Source organism: Hypomesus transpacificus, chromosome 17, assembly GCF_021917145.1.
Source record: "Hypomesus transpacificus isolate Combined female chromosome 17, fHypTra1, whole genome shotgun sequence".
NCBI lineage: Eukaryota > Metazoa > Chordata > Actinopteri > Osmeriformes > Osmeridae > Hypomesus > Hypomesus transpacificus.
In genome coordinates this window covers 6,069,880-6,095,891 of record NC_061076.1, presented here as the reverse complement: position 1 = coordinate 6,095,891, position 26,012 = coordinate 6,069,880, and the positions used below count along the sequence as shown (strand labels likewise).

At 48.3% G+C, this 26,012-nt stretch overlaps 1 protein-coding gene across 1 annotated transcript; it reads right to left on the bottom strand.

Moving 5' to 3' along the window:
• Positions 1-2,238: 2,238 nt before the first annotated feature.
• Positions 2,239-12,039, bottom strand: gcgra (glucagon receptor a). The gene is made up of 13 exons (XM_047038194.1): positions 11,948-12,039; positions 8,800-8,897; positions 8,451-8,558; positions 8,270-8,358; positions 8,022-8,128; positions 7,577-7,742; positions 7,298-7,457; positions 7,113-7,173; positions 5,704-5,773; positions 4,536-4,624; positions 4,242-4,386; positions 3,537-3,578; positions 2,239-3,393 (listed from the first exon to the last, which is right to left on the bottom strand). The coding sequence occupies exons 1-13, from the start codon at positions 12,037-12,039 to the stop codon at positions 3,016-3,018; spliced, it is 1,605 nt and encodes a 534-aa protein (XP_046894150.1). The 3' UTR covers positions 2,239-3,015.
• Between the last annotated feature and the right edge of the window lie 13,973 nt (positions 12,040-26,012).

Below are 26,012 nucleotides of genomic sequence, written 5' to 3'. Positions count from 1 at the left end.
AGCTCTTATGAGGGAAGATGGAAACATGGGAACGTGGGACAGAACTCACTGTGGGGAATACATTCAGACAGAAGCACTGACCCAGAAAGGGGAGCAACCTAAGTCACAGCAGAATTTACACTTGTTTCAGCCAGAACAAGAACAAAGTTATTTTTAAATATGACTGCATACTAAATGGAAAGCCATATCCACACATTACAAAATTATTTTCACTCAGTGGCACAATGATTGTAACAGAATTGCATTTATGCTATTTATAATGATTGTTCTCTAGAATTATATGTTCACTGCAATGTAAAACAAAACAATATAATGTCTTTTTTTTCACAGCTGGAAGGCATGGTGTCTGGTTATGTTCTTCCTCTCCATTAAAAACCAATCGTGTGTGTGTGTGTGTATTCACCAGAAACCCCCTCCTCACCTGAAATGTGTTTTGGCATGTCACCTGGCTCGGCTCTCTTTAACAACAGAGGTTAGACAGACAGCTGGCGTCATCCAATCAGCAGTTCGCTCAGCATCCCCACTCGTGGTGTAGCACACTCTGAGATCCTCGGCGGAAGGCACGACTGCTCACCTTCCTCCTGCCTCGTTCAGGCATTACTGCACACAATGTTAAACGCTGTATGTGATGTCATGCATGCGGGCTCTTTATGTGGCTGACATGTGATGGGGGAAGCCGACAGAGAATCGCGGGAACTCTCAGACTTTTTTTCCCGGAGCCTGTTGGCCCAGAAACTGTCCAGCTGTAGCCAATGAAACGGTTCAGCCTAGTACAGTGCAAGCAGAGGAGGGAGGACTCCTATCAAATCACCACATTCCTGGAACCAGAGTGTCACCACTCCGGACAGACACACGTACGTGTATTCATGCACACACACACACACGCACACCCACACACACCCACACGCACATGTGCTCACATATACCCACACACGTACAACCCCCCCCACACACACACACACACACACACATTATAGACATTATAGACATAGACAAACATCACAAATATGATCATGAACTCAATAAATCACTTGAATGTCAAAGTACACATATTTACATATTTAACATCATAAATTAACATGTGCAAACAGCCATACAAAGTCACAATGAGCAACACCGTGGTAACACAAATGATACGTATTTTGTATGAGTATTCCCTTCTGTCGCAAATAACACAACACAGATACACATTTTTCAATGACTATCACCTTGTGAAGGCTCATGCTGCTTTTGACATGGCAACCACGGGAACAATGTGCATATCACGACACCGGTTTTAGCCACAGAAGAAAATGACTGAACGGATTCCATTTCTGTTCATCCAATCTGAGTTTGTTCTACTCTGACCACTGGCCACCACAATGTCATAGGACAGAATCTAGCACACGACACTGACGTTATGTTATAGATAGTTTAAAGTTCACTTGACATGGTGGCCTAAAAAGGACTGGAGGGCCAGTCCAGTCATAGCCAGGTCAGTCTCAGTGGAGGAGCTTTGCCAGGGGGCATGTAACTACCGACCACACAAACCTGATGTGACATGTTTCTCTGGGAGGCAAGAGCTGCCTGCCAATGAGTCACACCACTTAAGCTTATTACACTTGTACAATCTGCATGCATGATAGAAAGGCTATTTGAATCGTGACAACAAAAAAAAATCCTTGAAGAGAGAGATGCTCTCGTGCGTCACAGTGATGGCTTCATACTTTATGCACGTATACCCTTAGAGTACATTCCTGCCGAATGTGGATATTGGATGTATTATATTTTCGACCTTGATATGAACGTACAGTTACCTATATCAGTGTTCACCTTCAGGGGCCCCAGGTGATGCATTTTGGGAAATGTATTCCCACGCTGTGTTTTTTTTTAAACCTGTGCAGCACAAGCGATTCTAAAAGACCTTGATACTAGTGATCACCAAACAGATGAAGTCAATGCACCATGCACATAGTCTTTGTTTGATCGGACCTGGCCTCAGCACCACCCAGCTTCCCTCCTCTGCTCGACAGCACACGCCGATCAGGTTGGCACCAGTTTGAATAATAATACAGTATATGCCCAAATTGATGCTTGTGGTCTTCGGTCGGTGTATTTAGAGTAGCAGAAAAAAAAGAAAAAAAAACACACACGAAGGTTTATGGAGAGGATGAACGTGTGTGTGTGAACAATAAGACTTGATAACAGCTTGCTGGACCCCCCCCCCCCCCCCCCCCCTGCGCACGCCCTCCTGTGATACAAGCAGCTGCCAAGTTCTCATGGATCCTGGAGGAGTGTGTGTGTGTGTGGGGGGGGGGGGGGGGGGGCAGTGGTGCCTCCAAGATCAGGGTCAGCCAAACGTTGCCTTTCAGTCTGGCCCACTTCATCAACAGGCAAAGGGGTCTGTCGTGACATATTGGCTCTCAAAGCATTCACTGTCTCTGTGATGGAAGTCATTTGGTCTGCTTGCTTGTGTATGGTAGGTTCCATTTCCTCAATGTCCAGTTTGTCTTCTAGCCTCCAGTACCACAAAACACCAAGTTAACACATGATATACAGCAGAAGCTAAAGCTACAACCCTGTTTTTGTATATATTATTTACTTTATTTGAGGTTTGTCTTATTATTTTACATGGCATGTTTTTCTCTGTTTTGTTTTGTTTTGTTTCAGTCCAGCATATGCTCTGCACGCAGCGGTCGGCCATGCTGTCCTTTTGTCCTTTTCCATGTCAGACTTATCCGACATCAAAGCCCGACAGGTGTCCAGCACGGAAGCAGCGATGTTTGTCCTCAGCATGGTCGTCCTCTCTGACAGCAGAGAGGGCTCTGTGCCACCGTCTCCCACTCACACTGGTCCCAGGACCAAGACTATTCCCACAGACACACACTCTCCCTTCCCCCGGCTCAGACCGCCGGCTCCTCGCCGCGGAGGGCCGGGGGTGGGGGGGCGAGCGAGGGAAGAACGAGGAGAAGGGGAACGGCGGGGCGCTGTGTTTCCAAAGGGATGACGTCTGCCTCGTCCGCTCGTCCCCCCGGCTCAGAGGTGGCTCTCGGCGCTCTCCACGGGAGTCTCGTAACGCCGGACCCGGTCTGGCGGCGGCGGCGAGATGTCCTCAATCGGGGTGCCGCGGCCGATGACGCCCTCGCGCGGCGGCGGGCCGGCAGGGAACGGCCCGCTGGCCTTCCTGCGGCTCATGCCGTTGTGGCAGCTCACCACCAGCGAGTGCTTCTCCTCGGGGGTGCAGGCCAGGCCGGAGGTGGCGGTGATGTCGGGGAGGTGGGGCAGTTGGGACACGTTGGTCACCATGCTGCAGTTCTTGGTGTGGGAGGGCTGGCTGTAGGTGTGGCGGTACTCCTCCTCAATGTTCCTCCCCAGCTTCCAGCGTTTCCATTTCTTCTGAATCTCCGACTGCACCTGGGAGCCGAAAGGGTCGCACGATGGATGGAGGGAGAAAATGAGAGACGCAAAGGAGAGGAATGCTCAATGAGACAGCTGTTCTCATGGGAACTGTATGTTGTGTCAGGAACTTGCCGGGGAGAACGTATACCCGCACGTACCTCTTTGTTGACGAAGCAGTACAAGATGGCCACCAGCAATCCCTGTTGAGACGTCAGATTGTGTTAATTTGCCACTAATGTGTCCCACCATGTGTGTCATGTACCCAAGCTCACCACAGGAAATGGGTACTTTAAGCCCAAATCGAATCTTTTCATCCATGCGTGTGGCCTTAGTGAGGTCATTAAAATGTGGCAGAGTGACGCCTATCACTTGAACTCGCAATTCTCTCGCTCTCTCTCGTCCTAGACTTAGAGAGAGAGAGAGCGAGAGAGAATAGGGGAGGGGAAAGAGAGAGAGAGAGCTCTCCATCTCTGTGTATTGTGGATGATTATCTTCATCAGGGTGATTCCTCTGATGATGTGGTAGAAGCCCAACTCCTGGCATCTGCGCCCCTCCCCAGCGAGTCACATTGAGTTCATCACAGAGTGAGTCAGCAGCAGTTAGAACGACAACCCCCCCCCCCCCCACCGCCACACACACATCAGAATAACATCCTGTGCTCCCATATTGTTTTATCACACTATCTCTCACCCTCGCTAGACGCGTCAGAGCAACTCGCTGAGCACGACAGTACCATCATCGTCATTGTTGCCTCGCAAATAGCTCTCAGATTGCCGATAAGGCTCAACGTAACGACACACGGCTATGAAGCTCGTGGAGCTGTTGGAGGAAGGGTGTGTTATTCCCCCCCCCGCCAGTCTGACCTGGAAGGAGGTGAAGAAGAGGTCTATGAAGAGCTTGGTGAGGTGCAGGGTGATGGAGTCCTTGGTGGACTCGTCAGTGATGAAGACAAACACCACCAGGTGGATGCCGAGCAGGGGGATCAGGGTGAGAGTGGACTTGGCCAGCCTGGGACGGGAAGGAGAGAGGGAGAGAGAGAGAGAGAGAGAGAGAGAGAGAGGAGGGGGGCAACAGAGAAAATGAAAAGAGCAACAAGGGGGGGGGGGGGGGGGGTCAACAGAGAAAATTCACTGACCAGGAAAGAGGGGCTGACTCACCGAAATTTGTAGTCTGAGTATCTCATCTGGTGGGCTCTCAGTTTCGACACGAGGATTTTGATGATGTGCATAAAGATGAAGAAGTTTATCTGTTGAAAGGGAGTGAAAACATCCAATATGGATGAGTTTACCAGATATACACACACAGAGAGGAAACCATAAATGACAACACACTAGAATATTCCAGGCATTTTCCTTTTTACAATCCTAACCCTGGCACAACAAGGGCAGCAGAGGAGAGAGCCAGACTAAGGAAATGGATTATAGTCGACCGGGCTTCCATGTTTGAAAGAACGCTCTTTAGTGACTTTCTCCGACAGGCACAGCGACCAGAACTGCTTCATCCAGATGAAGACTGGATAATCTGATGCTCGGTGTGAAAACGTGGTTGCTCATCGTTGGCTTACAGCATTACATATTTAAACGACTGGAGAGACGGCTAACTGCTCGACCTCAGTGTTCTTGTACCTGCGCCACCTCTCCACCCTGTGAAAACTCAAACACAGGAATTCCTGCCGTGCACAGACCACTTAAAACAGGGCCGCGCATGGAAAATGTTATTCCATCGGTGGAACAGACCGCACATGGCGGCTGTGACAAATGAGCCTGTTGTATAAGCGCAAGAATGACCTTTAGTAACCGTGGCTACTACGCTGTCAGCTCGGGTATGAATGCTCGAGAAACACTGCTGAAAACATCCCAAATGATCACTCAGTCTGAAGGACCTGTGCATGCCGGCCTCACTCAGCGCTCTGTACCAGGAGTCAGGGGCGCCTATAGGGTTGAGTCCCTTTTACCCCTCATGTATAATAGAGGTCTCTTGAATATTGTAGACTGCGAATGTCAGCCAAAGTGCCACATGTGAATGTGTGGCTGATTGAACAGAGGAAGGTGGGAAAGGGGTTACACACTGTCGACCCGCACCGACGAACACGACCTGCCCTGGTCTTGAGTGTCGAAGAAATAAACAACATTACTTATTCACTAAATTTGTCACAACGGACAGCGCCATCGTCATTATCCTTGCATCATCCTCTGGGGAGGGAGGGAGGTAGGGAGGGAGGGAGGGACAGAAAGAGACAGAAAGAGAGGCAGAGTGAGAGAGAGGTGAACAGACGCAGAGTGGGAGAGCAAAGACAGAAAGACCGAGAAGCAGTGTCATTCTTACCACAACCGCCAGGAGGATAGGAGAGCGTATGATCCACCAGTATTGCATGTTGCTGTTCAGCTCCCAGCATCTATGAGTAACACAGAGCAAGATATAGTGAGGACCATGAGAGGAGAGAGGCCCAAGGCCGCTTCACACAAATACTGTGCAGACACACACCCGTGTGTAGTTACTCAAGCTCTCTCTCTCTCTCTGTCTCTGTCTCTGTCTCTGTCTCTCTCTCTCTCTCTCTCTCTCTCTCTCTCTCTCTCTCTCCTCTCTCTCTCTCTCCTCTCTCTCCTCTCTCTCTCTCTCTCTCTCTCTCTCTCTCTCTCTCTCTCTCTCTCTCTCTCTCTCTCTCACACACACACACACAGTCGCGGCCGCCCCTTCCCACACTAATTTGTTGGGCCTAGCGAGGTCTGTGTAAATGTCAAAGTGAAAGTCAAAGAGTCTTAGTCCACCTCCTGGGGATGTGAAACGTTGAACCTCCAGACCCCAGAGACAAAGACTGTGCTTTGCCTCGAGTTCAGGAACGTTTTTCTTCTTTTTTAGATTGTTGTGAGGGCTAGGGGGCAGGCTTCATATTTTTCCTCGCTGAAGGAACATTCAGGGGGACACTGAAGCACTGAAAGCCCTAACAAGGATGTTATTTCTCCAGGGGAAGATCACACACACATGAGCACACACACATGGGCAGACAAGCGGTTAGAGACACATGCACGCACACACGGAAACAAGCAGTTGGGCACACGTGCACGCACACATGCATGAGCATGCTTGCGCAGACACATATGCACTCGGTCCAGACTTTTGTGTTCATGGTGTTCATGTGACAAGACGTTGAGGTTTCAAGACAAGACAATAACAGTCTTCTCTTAGCTTTAGTATAGCAGTCTACTGGCACATTAAACCTTCCTACAGTGGGTGAAAAAATACTTGACTTACAAATATAAGTCAAGACCATTTTTCAGGTTTGGCCTTTTTCCCTCAAAGAAGAACTTCAGTCAGCTTCAAAATGGTTTGATTTACGTAAGTAATCGCTGTAATTAATCCATGAACTTCGAAACAACTATTCCCTTCCCACAGTGCAATGTAAAACTGATTTACCCTGAGGTGAAAATGATTCGTTTGACTGGTCTTAGTAAGATCCCTACGATATTACATTACGATCAACAACACTCATCTAAAGGTTACTGTGCTTGACTTCCCTAAAATGATGGGCTCCCATTCTGAGCAGTGAGAAAACGGAGGGAGAAAGCGAGGGGGAGGAAGAGAGAGAGAGAGAGAGAGAGAGAGAGAGAGGAGAGAGGAGAGAGAGAGAGAGAGAGAGAGAGAGGGAGAGCAAGATAGACAGTGAGAGAGAAATAGAGATAAAAGGACAGGGGGCTAAGCACACCAATGTTGGAGAAAGTAAGCTAAGAACTTACACTTCATTTTCATACAAGTATTTCACTATAACCCAGGGCACCAGGAATAACAGAGGGGCACCTGTTGAAAACAAATGGATAGAAATCAGAATACACACGCACACCCTCACACACACAAACACACACACACACTCAACCGCTCTCTCCCCCCCAACACACATACAAGCACACACACACAGCCTCACCCCAGCCAATGCACAGGTAGATGTTGAAGTAGTTCCTTTCAGTAAAGACAGCGATGACAAGGAGGTTGTGGAGGTAGATTCCTTCCACCAGCAGCCAATAGCAGTTGGCCATGATGCTGTACTGCATCATTACCACAGCGATGCGACAGCCAACCACCGTCTACAACACACAAACAGGAAGAGGCTTCTGTCTATTCAAATACCTGTGGAACACAACTGCTGGGGGGGGGGTTTGCGTAAAGTTGCGTTTGTTTGAATGGAAGAGGAGGGGGAGCAAACCTCGTTGTTGACGAGCCTCTCCACCTCCGAATCAGGGGAGAAGTCCTGGCCGATGTTGAGAGGAGAGGGCTCGAGCAGGGCGTCTTTGATGAGGATGGACAGACCTCGCAGGATGAAAGAGGCAAACAGGTTCATGTGGATGTTGTTCCTCATGCAATGTAACTTCCTGGGAACAACGAGAAAAGGGAGGAGGTCACACAAGAGGCGGGACTGAAGTGTCCGGCGTCAAAAGAGCTGCCGTTTGGAAAGTCCCCTGAGGTGTCAGAAACCTTGGATTAGCGTCATTCCTTGTAGCTCTCTCACTCACTCACTCACTCACTCACTCACTCTCTCTCTCTCTCCTTCTCTCTCTCTCTCTCTCTCTCTCTCTCTCTCTCTCTCTCTCTCTCTCTCTCTCTCTCTCTCTCTCTCTCTCTCCCTCTTTCCTGTAAAACCTGGGTTTTACCTGAAAGATATCAAGATACCCAGTGCAAGTACCAGAGCTGCCAGGGATAAAGAATACCCCACTGTGTACATGGTCCGAAACTTTCTGAGGATCTTCCCATAGTCGTTCTGCAAAATCACAGAAACACACACACACACAAACACACACACAAACACACACAGATTATAACAGATGGGGGTGTATTCCATCCCGTATCAAAGGCTAGGATCACAGAGTTCACAGCGTAATCTCCCTCTGACCATACTCACATGTTCAATCTCGTCGCACTCGCTCGTATTCCTCCGAGTCACCCACTGACCTTCAGCATCACATTCTTTGTACACGGAGCCATGCTGGACTGGAGCACACACAAAAGGCAGCGTTTCAGGGCGCGCGGGCGCGGGAGGAGGAGGGTGCCTGTTCTGGCTGTGGGCGGCAGGAGGTACTTACCTGTGCTGTACCAGGGCAGGAAGAAGGGACAAGGCACGCGCACAGTGGTGTTGGGCTGTCCGTCAGGCCAGCAGACGTACATGTCAAAGGTTCTGTTGCACACCACTCCTGTGGGGGGGCAGCCAATCAGATAAACACATGCCGTTCCCTTGCCGCCACCGCCTCCCCCCCCCCCCACCCCCCCCCCCCACCCCCCCCCCCCCCCCGCTCTCAAAAATCGAACCGCCCAGAAAATCACAGACCTCCCGGGTTCATGTGGCCCCAGGATGTCCAAACCCCCAGTGCCCCCTCCCCCCCCCCCACACACACACACACAAAAAGTGAAGCTAGAGCTGGCTGGCCAACTCACCACTGGGCAGAGGCTCTCTGCTAAAATTGCGGCTGCACTCCTCCTTGTACATGATCCATTTGGTCACCACCAGCTTCAGTGGCTTGGCGGGGGGACGCCTGAGGGGACACAGAGAGAGGACAAACGCAGCGGGGGCCGCACGTGTGATAAACTCTACTCTCTTTCTCGCGTCGGCGTCTTCATCGAGTAGCCTCGCGTCAAGTCAAGGGAGACAGTCGTGGGATCTTTCCTATGGCTGCCGGTGAGGAGTCAACAGATGTTTTGGCACATCTGAGCGATTGCGTAGATTTATTGTCGTGTGCTTCCTGAGGTTGTTTAATTCTGCGTGTTTTAGGAGGTGAGATAATGTGTTCGGCGTGTTTAGAAGTGAAGGTCAGTGCTATGGTTTCCTTTCAGCACATCTTCAACACATTCCACTTAGATGGTTCATTTCATCACTTGGTTTTTAAACACAGGGGGTGCAGAGAGAGCATATTTAGGCTGCCAAACAGAGGCTCTTCTCAGGGGACTCAGTCCCGCCCTGTAAACAGCACTGGTAAAGTGTTACTAACAAGGGGACTGGTGTACCAGGGGCCTGTTGCTCTCTGTCTCAGAGGGCTTCCTACTGTATCCGCCTTGTGAATGTGTGTGTGTTACTAATGTACAATCGCGTGAGGGAGTTTTTTTTTGTGTGGGGGCTTGCACTGTATCTACTGTGGCAGAGCGTTTGTCTCAGTGTAGGTGTGTGTGTGTGTTTGTACGGTACCCTCTATGAGTGCGTGTGTGTGTGTTTGTACGGTACCCTCTATGAGTGCGTGTGTGTGTGTTTGTACGGTACCCTCTATGAGTGCGTGTGTTTGTGTGTGTGCGCACTGTCCTCACCGGGATGCTGGAGGTGAGCAGGGTCAGAAGAACCAACGCCCGTGACATCCCTTAGTCCTGCTGTCGAGGCTGAGAGGGAGGGGGGGGGCTGAGGGGTGAGGGGGGGGTTCACCTCATAGGGTGGCTTCACCTAGGCACACCACACTACCTGGATGACACAGAGAGATACATGAGGCAGGGCTTAGAACATACACACAGACACACACACCTACACACACACACACTGTTGACCACAACCAACTCCAACCTCTTCCAAACCAGCACATACTGCACAACAAAGGAAATAACAGGAAGAGGTCCATGTTTACATTCAGCCTACACGTGAACACAGCCAACACATGAACAGCTGTGTTCCGTGGAACATTCTGCAGGACTCCTCTCTGAGTCTGGATCCACCGTGGACCATTGTCTCCACCCATCCGAAGCACTCAGCTTTTGTTTACTCTCAGCTGCCTGCCTCCCAGCCCCCCCCCACCAGCCCCCCTTCATGCCTGCTTCGCTTGTCCTAATTAGAGAAGCTCTGAACTGATTGAGGAAGGACGCTATCGACCACACAGGACAGAACAGACCGCTGGGAAGGCCTGCGGAGGTCAAGAACCCTCAGGGAAATCCAGTCCCATCAGACATGCAGAAAGTTTAGACCACATTCCATCACAGACACGTCTGGCTGATGTCCATGTAAGGCTCAGTGTACGTGTGTGCGTGTGTGTGTGTGTGAGGGCCAGACACCGTTTGTTTTGGTTTGATCTCTGGCAGAACAAGCCGTCACTCACCTGCTTTTCGATCCACTACCCCCCCCCCCCCCTCCACCCTCCCCCCACCCTCAGAGCTTCAGTTGAAGTTGGAGAACGGAACGAAATCTGAAACGTTTCTGCAAAAAACACCTTTACCATGGAAACATTTTTGGCTAAAACGTTTCAAATTCCATTCTGTTCCAATCTCTTGGCAGGGAACGGTCGGCGCAAGGGCGAGCGCGTGTGAGGATGTTGCTCTCTGATGGTATGAGCTCAGCAGACAGGAGAACACAGCCGTAGCACAGATACACGTTGTTAGGAAGCTCAAAACAAACAGCTGGCATCCCTACTTCCTGTCCATCCATGGCAAGGTTCTGGTGAAGGCGCTACCCACAACACCGTCGTAGGGCACAGGTCCATCTCGGAAACGACAGTCAGCCGCCCCACATGACATAGGTCTCCAATCACAGACTGGGCTTCGCATGACAGGACCCAGGACCGGACGGGTTCATCGGATTTCATTCGGATCAAAAGGTTGCAGGTTCATTGTAGGTCGCTTTTAAAACAATTATATCAGAGCTACTGAGCTAAAGAGCTGGCCCGAAATGATCCTGTCGCTCATGACAGGATCCGGTTAGCTGGCTTTACTCAACGACCTCAGGGCGAAGGGACACCTCGGTCAACATGGCCATGGTGACTGGCCAATGACGTCCTGACTGGTAGATCACCATGGCATCATGTCAACTCGAGTCAGGACCTGTCAATCATCTGGCTACAATGATTCCTATTTAAAGCAGAGAATGAGCAACGATCCTATTTAAGCACGGGAGGTGATGTCCTACGTATCCAAGGATATAGGTTTGGAGGTGACCAAAAAACTGTCGAACCCTATGTGCCAACACTACCCCTGCTTTTCATGAATTGCGCCTCTTCAATGGTCTCTGGTGGTGACATTGGTAAGGACATCACTTGACGTGAGCTGCCTGGGGATTCCTGAGGACAGAAATGTGGGCCAGACGTCCACAGAACGGAGGGAGAACTGTCCTCACTTTCACCTGTGCGACTGTGTCATGAGCAGACCCGAGGCCCAAACCTAGTCACCACCTGTTTGCACAACAGTACTGACAAGATGAGACACAACATACGCCTGCAGGACTCTGATCACCATAAAACGTCAACCCGGATTTGATGTGAAGGTATAGCTGCAGAACAAAACACTTTGCGCAATTGGATCATATGGTTGATGACACTCTACAGTGATGCAGTCCACCCCAGTTAATGACTATTAACACCCATTCACGTCCAATTGATCCAATCTATCCCAGTCATGTACTGCGCTGTATACTTTAACCAGTGGGTGACCTGTTACATGGTTAATGACTTCTAATTAGATCCTCAATTATTTGTAAGAACTCAAGCAATTCAGTTCAGCGCAGCGCAACTGCCAATCAGAAACAGTTTTATCCATGAACACAAATAGCCCACTACCACAACATTTCCATCCATGGAAGCTGGAGCTTCCTAGTGCTTACCAGAGAGAAGAGGCAGAGCACCTTGTGCCGACATGCTGGCTCTGAGCGTGGCTCCAAGTGGCGTGACAGGCTGGCAGGGTGGAGAGCACATGGTCTCGGCTCACCAACCGCATGGCCAGAGAACGTCATCACCTCATCAAGGGTTCCCCCATTTCATTCTCTCTCTCTCTCTCTCTCTCTCTCTCTCTCTCTCTCTCTCTCTCTCTCTCTCTCTCACCTTGTTTTTCTCTCGTTCTTTCTCTCTATCTCTTTCTGTTTCTCTCTTTCTCTCTCTTTGCCGCACGCACACGAGCAAACTCTTTTACTAACACATTACCCTACTTACTGCGAGTTTTGCCACGAAGCACAAGTAGGTGCAATGATTAACCAGACACCACTCCATGAGACCTCATGACAGAGGTAGAGAAAGAGAAAGCTAGATAGACAGAGTAAGACTCCTTAAAAGGGAGAGAGAGAGGGAGAGACCAAGGGGCCCAAGGATATGGACATGGGGAGGTGACTCCAGGGGTGGTGACTGACCATTCATTAACCAGGGCCACCGGTCAAGGTCTGACATTATGCAACCAATACAGAGAAAAACAGCCAGTCCCAATCTCATAAGCGGCAGCAATCTGACTGCACAGCTGCTGCCAGCGTAGCCACTACTAGACTTAGAGGGCATGTTTCGAGAGAGACGTCATTCTGTAAACATAATTATGGGTTCTTTCAAAGACATTCAGGGCTACCACAATGCCACGCATTATCAGACTTTGATTTGCTGCCCCCCCCCCCCCCCCCCCCCCCCCCTTTACGTAATGCTTGATACAGGACTAAATCAGTACTGGCCCTTTATAACACCAACAATTAAATTGTGGTATTCTCACATAGGTGTGTCACACATTAAACTGCGTCTTGTAGCTAATCTCCAAAAAATAGCTAACATGGCGGAAGCCAAAATTAGCCCCAGTGGCTTATTAGCACACAACACCTCCAGACTGCAGGTCCCGGGGGCTCTCCATCTGCACTTAGCTTCATGTCAACATGTCAACATCTTTAATTACATCAAGGGCTCAAATGGCGAAAACAAGCCAATCTGGGAATGGACGCCAGCGTTGTTATTCCACAGAGAGCAGGGAGTAAACAACACGTGCTGGACCGGGGTGAGGGTCTAGCGGATGTGGAAGGGCCTGAGGACTCGCTGTGGTAGGGGGGAGACCTCATCGACAGCACAAAATAGGCCTTATTAGCCCAGTGCGAAAGAGCTTCACACCTCCGAACACGTTAATTCCACTCCAGCTGCGTTCCAATGGCCAGTGTAATTGCCGTAATCCACATTACTGTGAAGGCACTGAGGTGGACATGTGGATGTGAGTAATTCACAGGGACCAGGCATGAGACAGCATGGAGCAAATGTTCCGAAGGCATTGATAATTTCCTGTGTTTTGAATGCCTTTGATGGCAATTATTACTATTCTTGGTCCAGCTATGTCATGCCTTTTTCAGACACTTGTCTCAAAATAGCCAGATATTAATGGGAGCAGAAAATATTGTCAAAAGCATGCAGCACATGATAATTGCCTCTATTTGTCAGGCACAAAATACCATGCCACAGTGGTCAAGTATGTTCAGTGGGCCCAGTACAATAGTCATTGAAAACATATTTTTTTGGAGGATGCTCATATTTGATTTGATTACGGTGTATGTGTGTGTGTGTGTGTGTGTGTGTGTGTGTGTAAGGGTTAGGTTTGGGTTAGAGAGATTATGTGAAAACAAAGAAACCTTTACATTTGTGTTGAATAACCACAGTATTTCTCATCTACAGTCCAGCTGCTCACATGACCCTCCTCTCATACAGTGAGCACGGCTAAGCAAGTTTCACAGTCATACAGATTCAGAACTCGGATTTTTAGAATACCCCTGGGATTAATTAAACAAATGAAAGTAGCCACAGTCTTAACCTTCCTCGATTTATTATCATCCATGTATGAAAGATCCAATGAACCCTAAAACCAAATCGAAAATAATAGGGGGAACCAAGCTCAGAGATTTCACGTCCTTTTGTGCCCCACACTCTATGTCGGACTTTGGGAGATAAGTACTGAGCCGATCAACACTGTAAGTCGGTTTACCAGGGTTCAGTCCACTAAGTCTCTTCCAGTGTTCTCCCCTCTCCGTATCCCAGGCTGCAAAAGCCAATCTAAATCCGTGTCTGATAACACTGTAGCTGGGGATAGCTGGTTGGGGATGGCAGTGAGGAGAGGACAGGGGGAGGAATTCGGGCCATTCACCCGGCAGGCTTCTGTGGACGTGACAGTGAGAGGCACTGCTGCATGAGTGGTCGCCTGTGCGATAAGAGGGTGAAGCAGAGTTCAGGGGCTCCGCAGTCTCCGGCTCGTTCTCCGGGTTCGTCAGGCGGGCAGATGGGAAATGGTTCCTGACTGGATGTCAGACATGGCGGGTTTGCCAGATACCTGTCGATGATGATTCTCCACAAGTCTCAATGACATTTACGACTGTAACTTGACGTTTGACTGCAGGAGACTCTCGTAGGCCCTTGGAGAGTTGACCAAACACATGCATCCTGGCAGTGTGCTGGAATGTTCACTTCCCCCTAGGTTTCCTAGTGTATCTATCTGTATCTCCAATAGTTGATCTCCTTCAGTTTGGACAGTTTTTACCCTCCCTCCATCATAGAGGAATATCAACAAATGTCAAGCTGGTAATGACTCTGAAACGACATGCTATTTCACCCTTCAGGGATTCTGATTCTTACCACTATCTTTGGAAGATGACACTACTGAGGGTGGAACCAAAGCTGTTGAATTGCTGCCCTGCAGCAAATTGACCTCGCTGCAATTGATTGGTCCACGCACTTGTAAATCAGCGGGTAATCGAACGGCTTCAATCAAACTGTCCAACTATTGATTGTTCTCCTTTGACACCAGCTGTTTAACATTATCTCACGCAGTACATGCAGTGTGGTATCAATAAATGTGCTTGGAATAGACCACCCCCTCCGATACTTTAGAAAGAAACTGATGTGAAACTAAGTAGTACCTCGGGTTCTTATTGAATTGAATTAACAATGAGAGCCTGTGTGTTTCAGACTTGGATCTGTCCTTGTGGCTGTGTGTGTGTGTGTGTGTGTCTACACGCGCATGTGTGCATCAGAGCGCGTGGTCGTGTGCCTGTTCCCCATCAATCGCAACCAGCAGCAGAGGCGTTGGTCTGTATCACTGAGCCTGATGACATCGTAAAGTGCTGGTGCGGTGATGACTGATGGGACTGTGCACCTTCCAGCCGCTGATGAACTCGATGTCACCACTGATAACTCATTCAGCACTCCCATGCCCTTGGTCTCGACATAAACCAAAAGACACACCATCTCACCTCTCTGCGTACAGACAGACACTGACCTGGGAGGGCTTAACGCTGGGGTTAGCATGTGCTGAGTTCAATCATCGACTCGTCATCTCAACAACCGTGCCTCTGAGTCGGCATTTGAAATGGATCTATCGGGAACTTTTATTTTGAAAGAAAAGTCGGTGACGTTCCGCGAGATGAGAGCATGGAAATCATGAGATGGCACGTGCAGCCTTACTGTTTCCTGACCAAGGTTTCCCAACCAAACACCTCCGCACTGTAAGCTGCAGAGCCATGTCTGCACAGTGCACAAGAGAGAATGACATCCCCCCGACAATCAGAGTGATGAGCGGGACCAGAGGAGGTTTCAATACAGGAACACCGAATGTGGGATGGAACCAGAGCCGTTCTGTCTGTTGCCAGCCTCCTGAAACCTGTCATCTCTCATTGGAGTCTTGCGTTCCTCCCTTCTCTCCTCCACTCAGGTCCAGCCTTCCTCCTCTTATCCCACCATGATTGGAGGAAACTCAATGAGTCACTGACTGTCAGAGTTCGACTTGCCAGGGCTGTCTGATTAATCATTAGCCACTTTCCAGGTTCTTGTCTGGGGCCATGTGTTCTAGGACCATGATTTTCTGTTTAGGCCAGATGTCATGTACTTGATTTTCCTACTGAAGTCTGTTTTCAAAAAATGACCTCAGCGTTATATTACAGGTATGACAAGCTTTCCTTGTTGGAGTTCCTTGTAGGAGGTCAAATAAGTCTCAAAACTAAGTCAATAGACTTTGTGAAGTGAGTTTAATTGCAGCAGAGTCAGTGGAAAAGATTCAAACCCTGGGCGCCTGAATAACACTCCAACAGTATTGTCAGTGGGCCAACTTTAAGAAAGCATATTAGTTACGGCTATCAGAGCGCATCGGTTCTGTAAAACCATCTGAAATCTACTTTAAACAGGGACTGTGCTGAATAATTTACGCTAATTTCACTCTCTTTAATTTGATCAAAAATGTATCTCTGGTTCCATTCCCATATCTCCAGCAGATTACAGTTCTTTTCATCTGAGGCAGCCAGAGATGCTGGCTCAGCAGAGATACGGCATCTTTACAGAACCCAATTCATATTAAGCACAACCTCCCATTGGTCTCATCACGGGCCAGTCACACCGTACCCCAGCTCTCGGCCCACTTGTTTAACAACCCAAATGTGTGTTTTAGTGGGACATTTTCACTTACTATGTGTGTGGGTTTCTCTTTTTCTCTCCCCCCGCCTCTCTCTCCCCCCTCTCTCTCTCGCTGCCTTTCTCCCTGGCGTGATGAGTGAGCGTTCGTGGGATAGAGGATGCAACGTTGCCTCAAGGTGTGCTTTGAAACTCCCATCCTTCTGACTTGTTGCCGTGGACATTTTTAGACGCGGGTTACGCCGGGAAGAAAGCACGGGAAGGAAGAGCGACACGTGGATCGCCGCGTCGACGGGAGTGTAAATGGCGGTGGTGAGCTCGCCAGTGACACAGTGGGAGACAGGACTTTACATGGTGTGACTCATGGGATTTGGGCAGACACAGCTACTGTGACACGGAGGTGAACGGCTCCAGGGCTCGTTCCCGTTGGTTGGAAGCACGTTGAGTCACATCCAGAGAGGTGTGAGGTGGAGGCAACCGAAAAAGGGGACTTGAAACGCTTCGCTCGAAACTCAACAGGATGATGCTTCAACATTTGAGAGTGCCTCTCTTCATGTGTTTGAGTGGCCAAGCACTTTGACATGGATTTGAGTTTATTTATAGTCCTTTTTAGACACCGGGGGCTGTCGTAAGGAGGTGGTGGGGCTTTATATATGTTATATAATACGATTATTTCCCTGTATATGGAATGGATTCATTTCGATGTTGGTGTTGACGATACATCCACTTATGCACTCTTACACAGGCTGTTGTGAGGGCACAATAGCATCACTTCCCCAGTAGCAGATGCTCTGTGTGTGTGTGCGTGTGTGTGCGTGCGTGTGTGTGTGTGCATGCGTGTGTGTGTGTGTGTGCATGTGTGTGGGTCTCAGTTTTAACGTGAACTGTGAATCCACAGCTGGGCACGCTGGTAGTATTAGGTTATTAGCTGGCAGCTGTCTATCCCACTTTTGAAACACATTTCGTGCCTGTCGTTGAGCTCAGAACTTCAAATCACTCACAAGGTTATTTACAGCTCTGATTAGTTTTACTGATATGACTCAGCCTTGCAGTATTCATAAAATTGCATGCAGGAAATATCCCTAATCCTTTAAGTGCTATGGAGTAGATGGAGTTGTCTATCCACCTCTGTCCTCCCTACGTAACCTCCCCCTCCTCCGAATGCTGCCTATGGATTACAACGTTTCTTTCTCCATGTATTTCATCGATAAAACAACAATTCAGAGAGAATTGTGACTTCTATTATGTGCTGAAGGCTAGGAGGAAGAAAGGAAAACGTCCTATCTTGTTGTTACCAAGCAGACCATGGATAATCAAGCTGGACCGTCCTACAGAATATTCTGCTCGACTGTAAAACCTCCCATCGTCTTCAGACTGGAAAGCCTATACCCTGGGCTTTCATTATCCACATAGTCAAACAAGAAAAGACAACAATCAATCCACGACTTTTCAAATAACGGGAGGAAGTACACAACCCTGAACAAGACCGCTGCCTCACTGTGATGTGCAGAAAGCACTGCTAATGCCATTTCACGTTCCACGCTGCCGTGGTTTGAAATGCGACCTCCATAAATCACGCAACACCATCGCTTTCTCCGAGTAGTAGATGTTCAGTCACAGCGGAGCTCTTTTTACAGCTGTGACATTCCCACCGTGTGCCCGTCAAGGACCGAAGCACAAAAGGACACAAATCCACCATTGTCATCTCCTCCATTGATGACAACAGCAGCCAACGCACACTTCCTGTCAACGCCTGCAGTTTAGCCAGAGACTCCCAGCTCCTGACTGTGAGTGTGGCTTTAACGCTCTCCAAAGTGGCATTCGCCAAAAAACGCTAGCCCCAAAACGTGTGACATGGTTCATCCCACGACTTTACAATGTACGTCTGTGACACACACACACATCCATGCAAACAGACATACTCTTCACACAAACACAGTACATACAGACCCTGACACATACTTACACACACACACACACACACACACATACATACACACACACACTGTTGTCCCATCACAGCCCACTGTTCAGATGCTCTGGTGAGGTGTAAACAGGTGGCTAGTGGGGATGAGGGTGGGGTAGTCAGCGATCCTGCCTTCTGTCAAGGTGAGTGGTTGCTCTTTTCATGCTGGGCCGTTGAATAATGAATATGTGTAAATGTAAACGAAAGGATGAGCAGGTTCAGCAGATCTCGTGGACCCTCCATTTATGAGTCAAACTAAATGCGTCTGCTCTCCGGTGAAGATTACATCACCGATGGACAGTGCTAAAAGTAGCTGTTTGACGAACAAATAGCCTTATCAAAACCATAAAGGCAGTTACCCAATGAAGTCCATATCGACTGGGTGTCTCTAAGTTCATAAAGACTGCTCCTATGAGGTATGGAGAGATATAAGAGATAGCACTTCGAGAGACACGGCGTGAGACAGAGAGAGGAGAGGCAGAGACGACAGAGAGAGAGAAACAGAGAAATGGAGAGAGACAGGAAGAAAGAGAGAGAGAGACAGAGACGGGAAGAAAGAGAGAGACAGATACATGGAAAGAGACAGGAAGAAAGAGAGAGAGAGAGACAGAGAGACAGAGACATGGAGAGAGACATAAAGAAAGAGAGAGAGACAGAGAGACAGAGACATGGAGAGAGACATGAAGAAAGAGAGAGAGAGACAGAGAGACAGACACATGGAGAGAGACAGGAACAAAGAGAGAGAGACAGAGACATGGAGAGAGACAGGAAGAAAAAGAGAGACAGAGAGGCAGACACATGGAGAGAGACAGGAAGAGAGAGAGAGACGGAGAGAGAAATAGATAGAAGGAGAACTGTGGCACTACAGCTGTGTGTTATCACTTATCCAGTCACTCATGCACAACAACCACCAACATGAGAGCATGCCCAGGAGGGCTAACAGAAGTCCCAACCTCACCTCGTTCATGTTAATGAGTTGTACTGAATAATTAAGCATTCCTTCACATAGTGGGCCCTGTATTAGAGGTCCTCCCCAGCTGCTCCGGGTGCGTCGTAGACCATTAGTGTGTGCGTGTGTGCGCGTGTGTGTGTGCGTGTATGGGTGTGTGTGCGTGTGTGTGAGGGCCCAGGGCGATGTTCGCCCTGCGGCTCTGTCAGCGGGCAGGGACATTTCACAGACACGAGACGAATGATCGACCGGATCATGCTCAATGGAGCTGTGTAGAGTCACAACAGTGTACGAATAGGGGGCCCAACAAAGGAAGGAGCACACACCAGCATGCACACACACACACCCACACAAACACACACACACACAAATGCATGCCATATACAGTGCCCTCCAAAAGTATTGGAACAGTGAGGCCAATTCCTTTATTTTTGCTGTAGACTGAAAACATTTGGGCTTGACATCAAACGATGAATGTGAAACCAGAGATCAACGTTTCAGCTTTTATTTCCAGGTATTTACATCAGGATCTGATGCACAAATTAGAAAATATCACCTTTTTGTTCGAACCCACCCATTTGTCACGTGAGCAAAAGTATTGGAACATGTGACTGACAGGTGTGTTTTGTTGCCCAGGTGTGTCCTATTACATACATTATTCAATCAATAAATACCACTGAATGTCTACACTCAGGTTCAGATTGGGTAAGATAGGTTTTGTCTATGCAGACTGTATTCAGAGGTGAAAACAACATGAAAACCAGAGCGCTGTCTTTGGGTGAAAAACAAGCAATTGTGAGTCTTAGAGAAGATGGAAAATCAATCAGAGCCATTGCAGAAACATTGGCCATAGCCAGTACAACCATTTGGAATGTCCTGAAGAAGAAGAAAACTACTGGTGTACTAAGTAACAGACGTCGAACAGGTAGACCAAGGAAAACATCAGCAGTTGATGACAGAAACATTGTGAGAGCTGTAAAGAAAGACCCTAAAACAACTGTTAGTGAGATCAGCAACAACCTCCAGATGGCAGGAGTGAAGGTATCACTATCTACTGTTCGCAGAAGACTTCATGAACAAAAGTACAAGGGCTACACCAGAAGATGCAAACCACTCATTAGCAAGAAGAATAGGAAGGCCAGGCTGGAATTTGCCAAAAAGTACAGAGATGAACCTCTATATTCTGGGACAAAGTTTTATGGACTGATGAGACAAAGATTAACTTTTACCAAAGTGATGGAAAGGCTAAAGTTTGGAGAAAGAAAGGAACTGCTCATGATCCCAAACACACAAGCTCATCTGTGAAACACGGTGGAGGTAATGTCATGGCTTGGGCTTGCATGGCTTCTTCTGGGACGGGCTCATTTATCTTCATTGAGGATGTAACACATGATGGCAGCAGCAAAATGAACTCGGAAGTCTACAGAAACATTTTGTCTGCCAATTTAAGGAAAGATGCAACCAAACTGATTGGCAGAGCCTTCATCATGCAGCAAGATAACGACCCAAAACACACTGCCAAAACAACAAAGGAGTTCATCAGGGGCAAGAAATGGAAGGTATTAGACCGGCCAAGTCAATCTCCAGAGCATGCATTTTACCTGCTTAAGAGGAGACTGAAGGGAGGAACCCCACAAAACAAACAACAACTGAAAGAGGCTGCAGTGAAAGCCTGGGAAAGCATCAAAAAGGAAGAATGCAAAAGTTTGGTGACGTCAATGGGTCACAGACTTGCTGCAGTTATTGAAAGCAAAGGATTTGCAACTAAATATTAAGTCTTATTCACTTAAATATGTTTTAAGTATATCTGTTCCAATACTTTTGATCACATGACAAATGGGTGGATTCAAACAAAATGTGATATTTTCTTAGTTGTGCATCAGATCCTGATGTAAATACCTGGAAATAAAAGCTGAAACGTTGATCTCTGGTCTCACGTTCATTATTTGATGTCAAGCCCAAATGTTTTCAGTCTACAGCAAAAATAAAGGAATTCGCCTCACTGTTCCAATACTTTTGGAGGGCACTGTACATGCACCAGTACATCTGGTAGATAGAGAAGGATTAGCGGGCAGATGGCTAAAGGGAAAAAAGAGAGGCCATTGGAAGTGTAGGACTTCATGCTCCTGTAGAATGGACATGTTGCTACGAATAACAAGACACAAAGTCAATATTTATGAAATGTGATGCTTGCACTGTAGGGTTGCCATCATATCAGAGGATACCCGGTTTGTCCCCTCGTGCCTTGTCATGAATAAAATGTCTCGCTGAACATAAACAAGGACAGGAGTAATGAAGTCGTCGCACTGTGGGCCCGTGCCCGAGTGTCTGTGCCTGTTTGCAAGTCTGGCAAAGCGGACGTAAGGGAACACGTCGCGTGCCTGTAAGGGGCTCCTCAGGAACTGACAAAGAGTGACATGAGCTGATACTGTCCTGGGCGACCCCAGTGAAGCAACACGGTATCTGAAATATTCACTGCTGTTTACAGTATAGGCCCGAACCATGGCGGTTCAGCGCCGCTCAGATCTAACTAAAACCGACGTCTGTGCGTTCATGATATATTCATGGGTTTCAGGAAACATGCATTTTACCCAGTTTGGGATAGAGAGGGACAGCCCACAGAGTAGCTGAGGGCCAAAGCTGTTTTGTGGAGGAAGTTGTAAAAAGATTTCCATGTTAAGATGACTGGAAATGTCTTCTTCCTGCATTCACTCCACAGGGAAACATCAACATAGATTGGGGTTATTTGTTTCCAGTACCGATGGGCACCGCCTTGTTTCATTTAAGTCCTCGCTCATCAATGTTACTTCACTCTGTTTTCCCCTCGGAGGAAATGGATCCTCAGATCTGAACTGATTAGCAGGACGTCCTATTGAAAAAAAGGACGGTACAATGTGTATGCAGTCTTACGGTATACGTCAATATTTTAGCGCATACTGTCTCGGTCTCTCTCTCACACAGACACACATACGTGCGCGCGCACACACCAAGACACACAAGATGCTTTCAGACATAATTATGTAAACCTTGCCTGTGGGCCTCTTTTTCTGGAACAGTGCGGGGGGGTCTCATTTGTTCAGCCTTGTCTGACAGCAGAGTCGAGCTGAAAGTGACAGACCGCTCCACCCTCTCCTCATTCCTCATCCCGCCGCCTGCTAAAGGCCACATCGAAGACGACTCCTTGGTGGAGCTAATATCCTAGCTCTCTCAACACCGGCATCAGGCCTGCAGACTGGGGCCCGGCGCTCACTTACTGTATCCAGGATGCCAGGACCCTCTGGAGGCCAGTGGCTCCCAGTGGCTCCCTTCGCTCTGATCCTCTTCTCTCCCATGCATGGCTGTGGGGGTCAGGCACTGCCAACAGCCCCCTGATGAACGGTCTAGGCACGCATGAATAGAGTCCCTGGAACAGACGGTACTTACAAACCCAGATCTGTCTGTGGAGGCAGCTCACCAGCAACAACAGGGTACTCGAGCATGAAGCGATGCTGAGAGTTAAACAGCTTTGTTTTTAGGGCTCTAATTGGGCGCGAGACAGATTGACATTTCCGCTTTCTCCGTCTGTGGAGAGTTTTCAACTTCTGCCAGAGGACACGCTGGTCTCCCATCTCGTATCTTCGAACCAGACAGAAGTTTTCAATCTTAACGTATTCATGAAGGAATTAAGTGGAAGCTGAGATATCACCATGCCACGCAACAGTGAACAACAGAACCAATGGGGAGGAGAGATGTCTCGGTCAGGGAAAGGGACGAAACGACTGGAAATCAATCACGCCCTTCATCCTGGGGTCTGGGACTATCCTGGGAGCAACTGTAAAAAGAAGGTGAAATGATCATACAAGTGAAACAAGGGCTTAGAGAACGTTCTAGTCTCGGGAAGTCGGAGTGCTTTGAAACAGGCGGCTGGCACAGAACGCCAGGGAAAGAACGGTCAGGGGGGACTCCTGTGATTCATCCCAAATGTCTTTGGAATACATTGGAATACCGTGAAAGAGTGACAGATGTGTGTCATGTTTCAGAAGGATGGAGCCCAACACACAACTGTGCCCAGGTGAACAGGTACAGGAAGATTCAGCTACAGAGGGGGTCAAGACTAGCCTGGTCCAAACCAGACTCTCGTACATTTCATTTGTACAGAGAGTCTGGCCTCGCTCCATTGACAAGCGTTGACTTCCTTGTAGGCGGGTACTCTGTTGTAGTTTAAAACTATTGGATCTGCCCAGAGCCACTCTGATCTGCCATAACCAATCGCAAGCGTTCGCCTTAGCCAACTCCTTTACCACTACTGTAACAGAGCTAGCTGCCGTAGCTGGAAAATCAAACTTTTCCCGGACCCCGTGGGGAAGAGGGCCACAACATCATGGCCACCAACAAAACTCAGCAAAACCTGTTCTTGCTCCGGCTTTCGCTGTTGGATATTCGGCAGCGTTGCCACAACGGACCGAATGGCTTCGCTCGCATCTTTTTCCGCCGCAATCACGGAACTACAACACAAACTAGTGCACAACATCAACATCATCGTTCTCAGCCACTCCCTCTGTTCGCTGATTGTCCGGTTAAAAATCCACCTGCAAAATCTGACTTACGTACTGAATGGCCAGACCGAGTACAGAAGCAAAATCAAAATTGAGCGGAAGTACATAGGACGGCAGAGCCAGGCTAGGTCAAGGCAGCACCCACCGGCAGAAGTTACTGTGCACATACTGTAATGTAAATGTATTCTGTAAACAGAGAACAATTAAGCAGTATAACAGATGTGCAGTCACACACACACAGGCAAACAAGCACGCACACACACACAAACACACATACACATACAGACACAGACACACACACAGATGCAAGCGCACACACATCCCTCCGGCTTAGAGTCTATGTACACGGAACTGGGCAATTAAACAGTGATGTCACTGGAGTGTAGGGCCAAGTTGAGGTCAGCTGCTCCCATAGAATACTCTGTCACCAGGGACGGGTCCATAGGGATGGCAGCCCAACGGGCTGGAACTCTGCCCTCACAGCGATAAGCAGCGAGAAGGACAACAAGACAGAGGCACAGACATGGCCTTGTCTTTTTTTTGGACCAAAACATACTCTGATTGTCACACTGAAGTCATCCTGTTGCATTTTTTCTGTGTGCTCTATTTTCTGCTGTGGTGACATCCAATTCAGGGATTATCTACATTTAAGATGCAGCTCACATCAGCAGGCACACTGATGAAAATGTACAATCACAACGAATCCAAGCAGGCAGCATATCCCTATGATGGATTAGTACTGAAGGACTGTGGTGGTGGTCAGCCCTATGGGCACTTTGATTCGATTGGGAGGACTTTAAAACACAGCTCTTGAGAGGCCTCACCTCAGTAAAGCCATACTGGTCTAGCCAAGTCTCCTAATCTGGTCTAGCCTAGTCTCCTAATCTTGACCCTCCGAACCCCCCATCTGGGAGAGATTTTCAGATAAGCAGACTGTTAAACGCCAACCTTTCTCAGAGAAAACGCTTCATCCGTTTGAAAAAGACTTCTCTAATCTAGCTGTCGTTTAAGAGCATTAAGAGGATGAGTTCTGGTGGAAAGCGGCAGTCAAAAGTTGGTGTCGGGGTGTCAGTGGACTGATCCTTCGGCAGGTGGACCATCCGCCTGGGGGAGGTCAGTGACTCCTGCTGTGTACACAGCAGCTGCAGGCCCCGGCCAGGCCCCCGCGGGGGCCACAAACATCCTGACATCAGCCCTCCTCAGCATGATGCAGTTTGTCATGTTGTTTTGCTCCAACCACTGGGAGCGACTGCTCATAGAAACATAACAGAAAGGCTCTATTCATTAAAAGGTAACACTTGAATGCGTAGAAGGACATGGCTCTGTTAGAAATAAATCAGATGCCGTTCCAATTCTTATGTCTTCAAAAGGAACAAAACCACTGCTGTGATTCGGCTGGCCTTAGCACAGTGATGTCATTTTTGAGGTGGCTGACGAATTTGTGTGGATAACATCTGTAATGGAAATGTTGGTCATATGCATAGATGTATGTGTATGAAATCTATAATCTTCTATGTTCATTGGTAAGAGACAGGAAGGGAAGGTAATTAAGTTGAGTTCAAAGGAATGTGAGGTGCTGATGGCTCTGTGGGCAGCTTGCCCTGGGGGATGGGTGAAACATTTTATATGGCCTTCTGTCCTCTGGTTACTGTAAGGGGTCAATGAGACAGTTGCTCTGAACTTTGGCTAGAAGGACTGTGTCCTGTTTCATTGTTTGTGTTAATTAAAAGTATTGTTTGAAGATGGTCACACAAAGGACAGTTGACCATTTGACTGGTCAACCCCTGTGGCTTTATTATCTACTGCTCTGGGGAGAGCTGTGACATCAAAGAACAGTGAAACAATCGCTAGGGAGATGTATTGTTTCAAACTGTCACCAAGTTGAGTTGGCCAATCACAGAGTTTGTTTCATTGATTGATTGACCATATAGAATGCCATTTGATCTTAAGTTTATATAAGGCAGTGCATGAGTGCTGGCTGATCATCACTCTTGCGAACGATTTGTGGCTATCACACCCTTCGCCAAGACGGATCACAAAGTACTTTGTTTAAATCATATGTAATTGTATAGTCTAATAAATTGTATTAAAACCATATCCCTTGACTGTTCAGATCG

Coding starts and splice junctions, on each gene's coding strand:
- gcgra (XM_047038194.1), bottom strand. CDS start 12,039: ATGCGGTTGGTGAGCCGAGACCATGTGCTCTCCACCCTGCCAGCCTGT. Junction 8,898..11,947: donor AGCCAGCATGTCGGCACAAG/GTGCTCTGCCTC, acceptor GTGTCCCCTCAG/GCGTCCCCCCGCCAAGCCAC. Junction 7,458..7,576: donor AGAGGCTCGTCAACAACGAG/GTTTGCTCCCCC, acceptor TGTGTGTTGTAG/ACGGTGGTTGGCTGTCGCAT.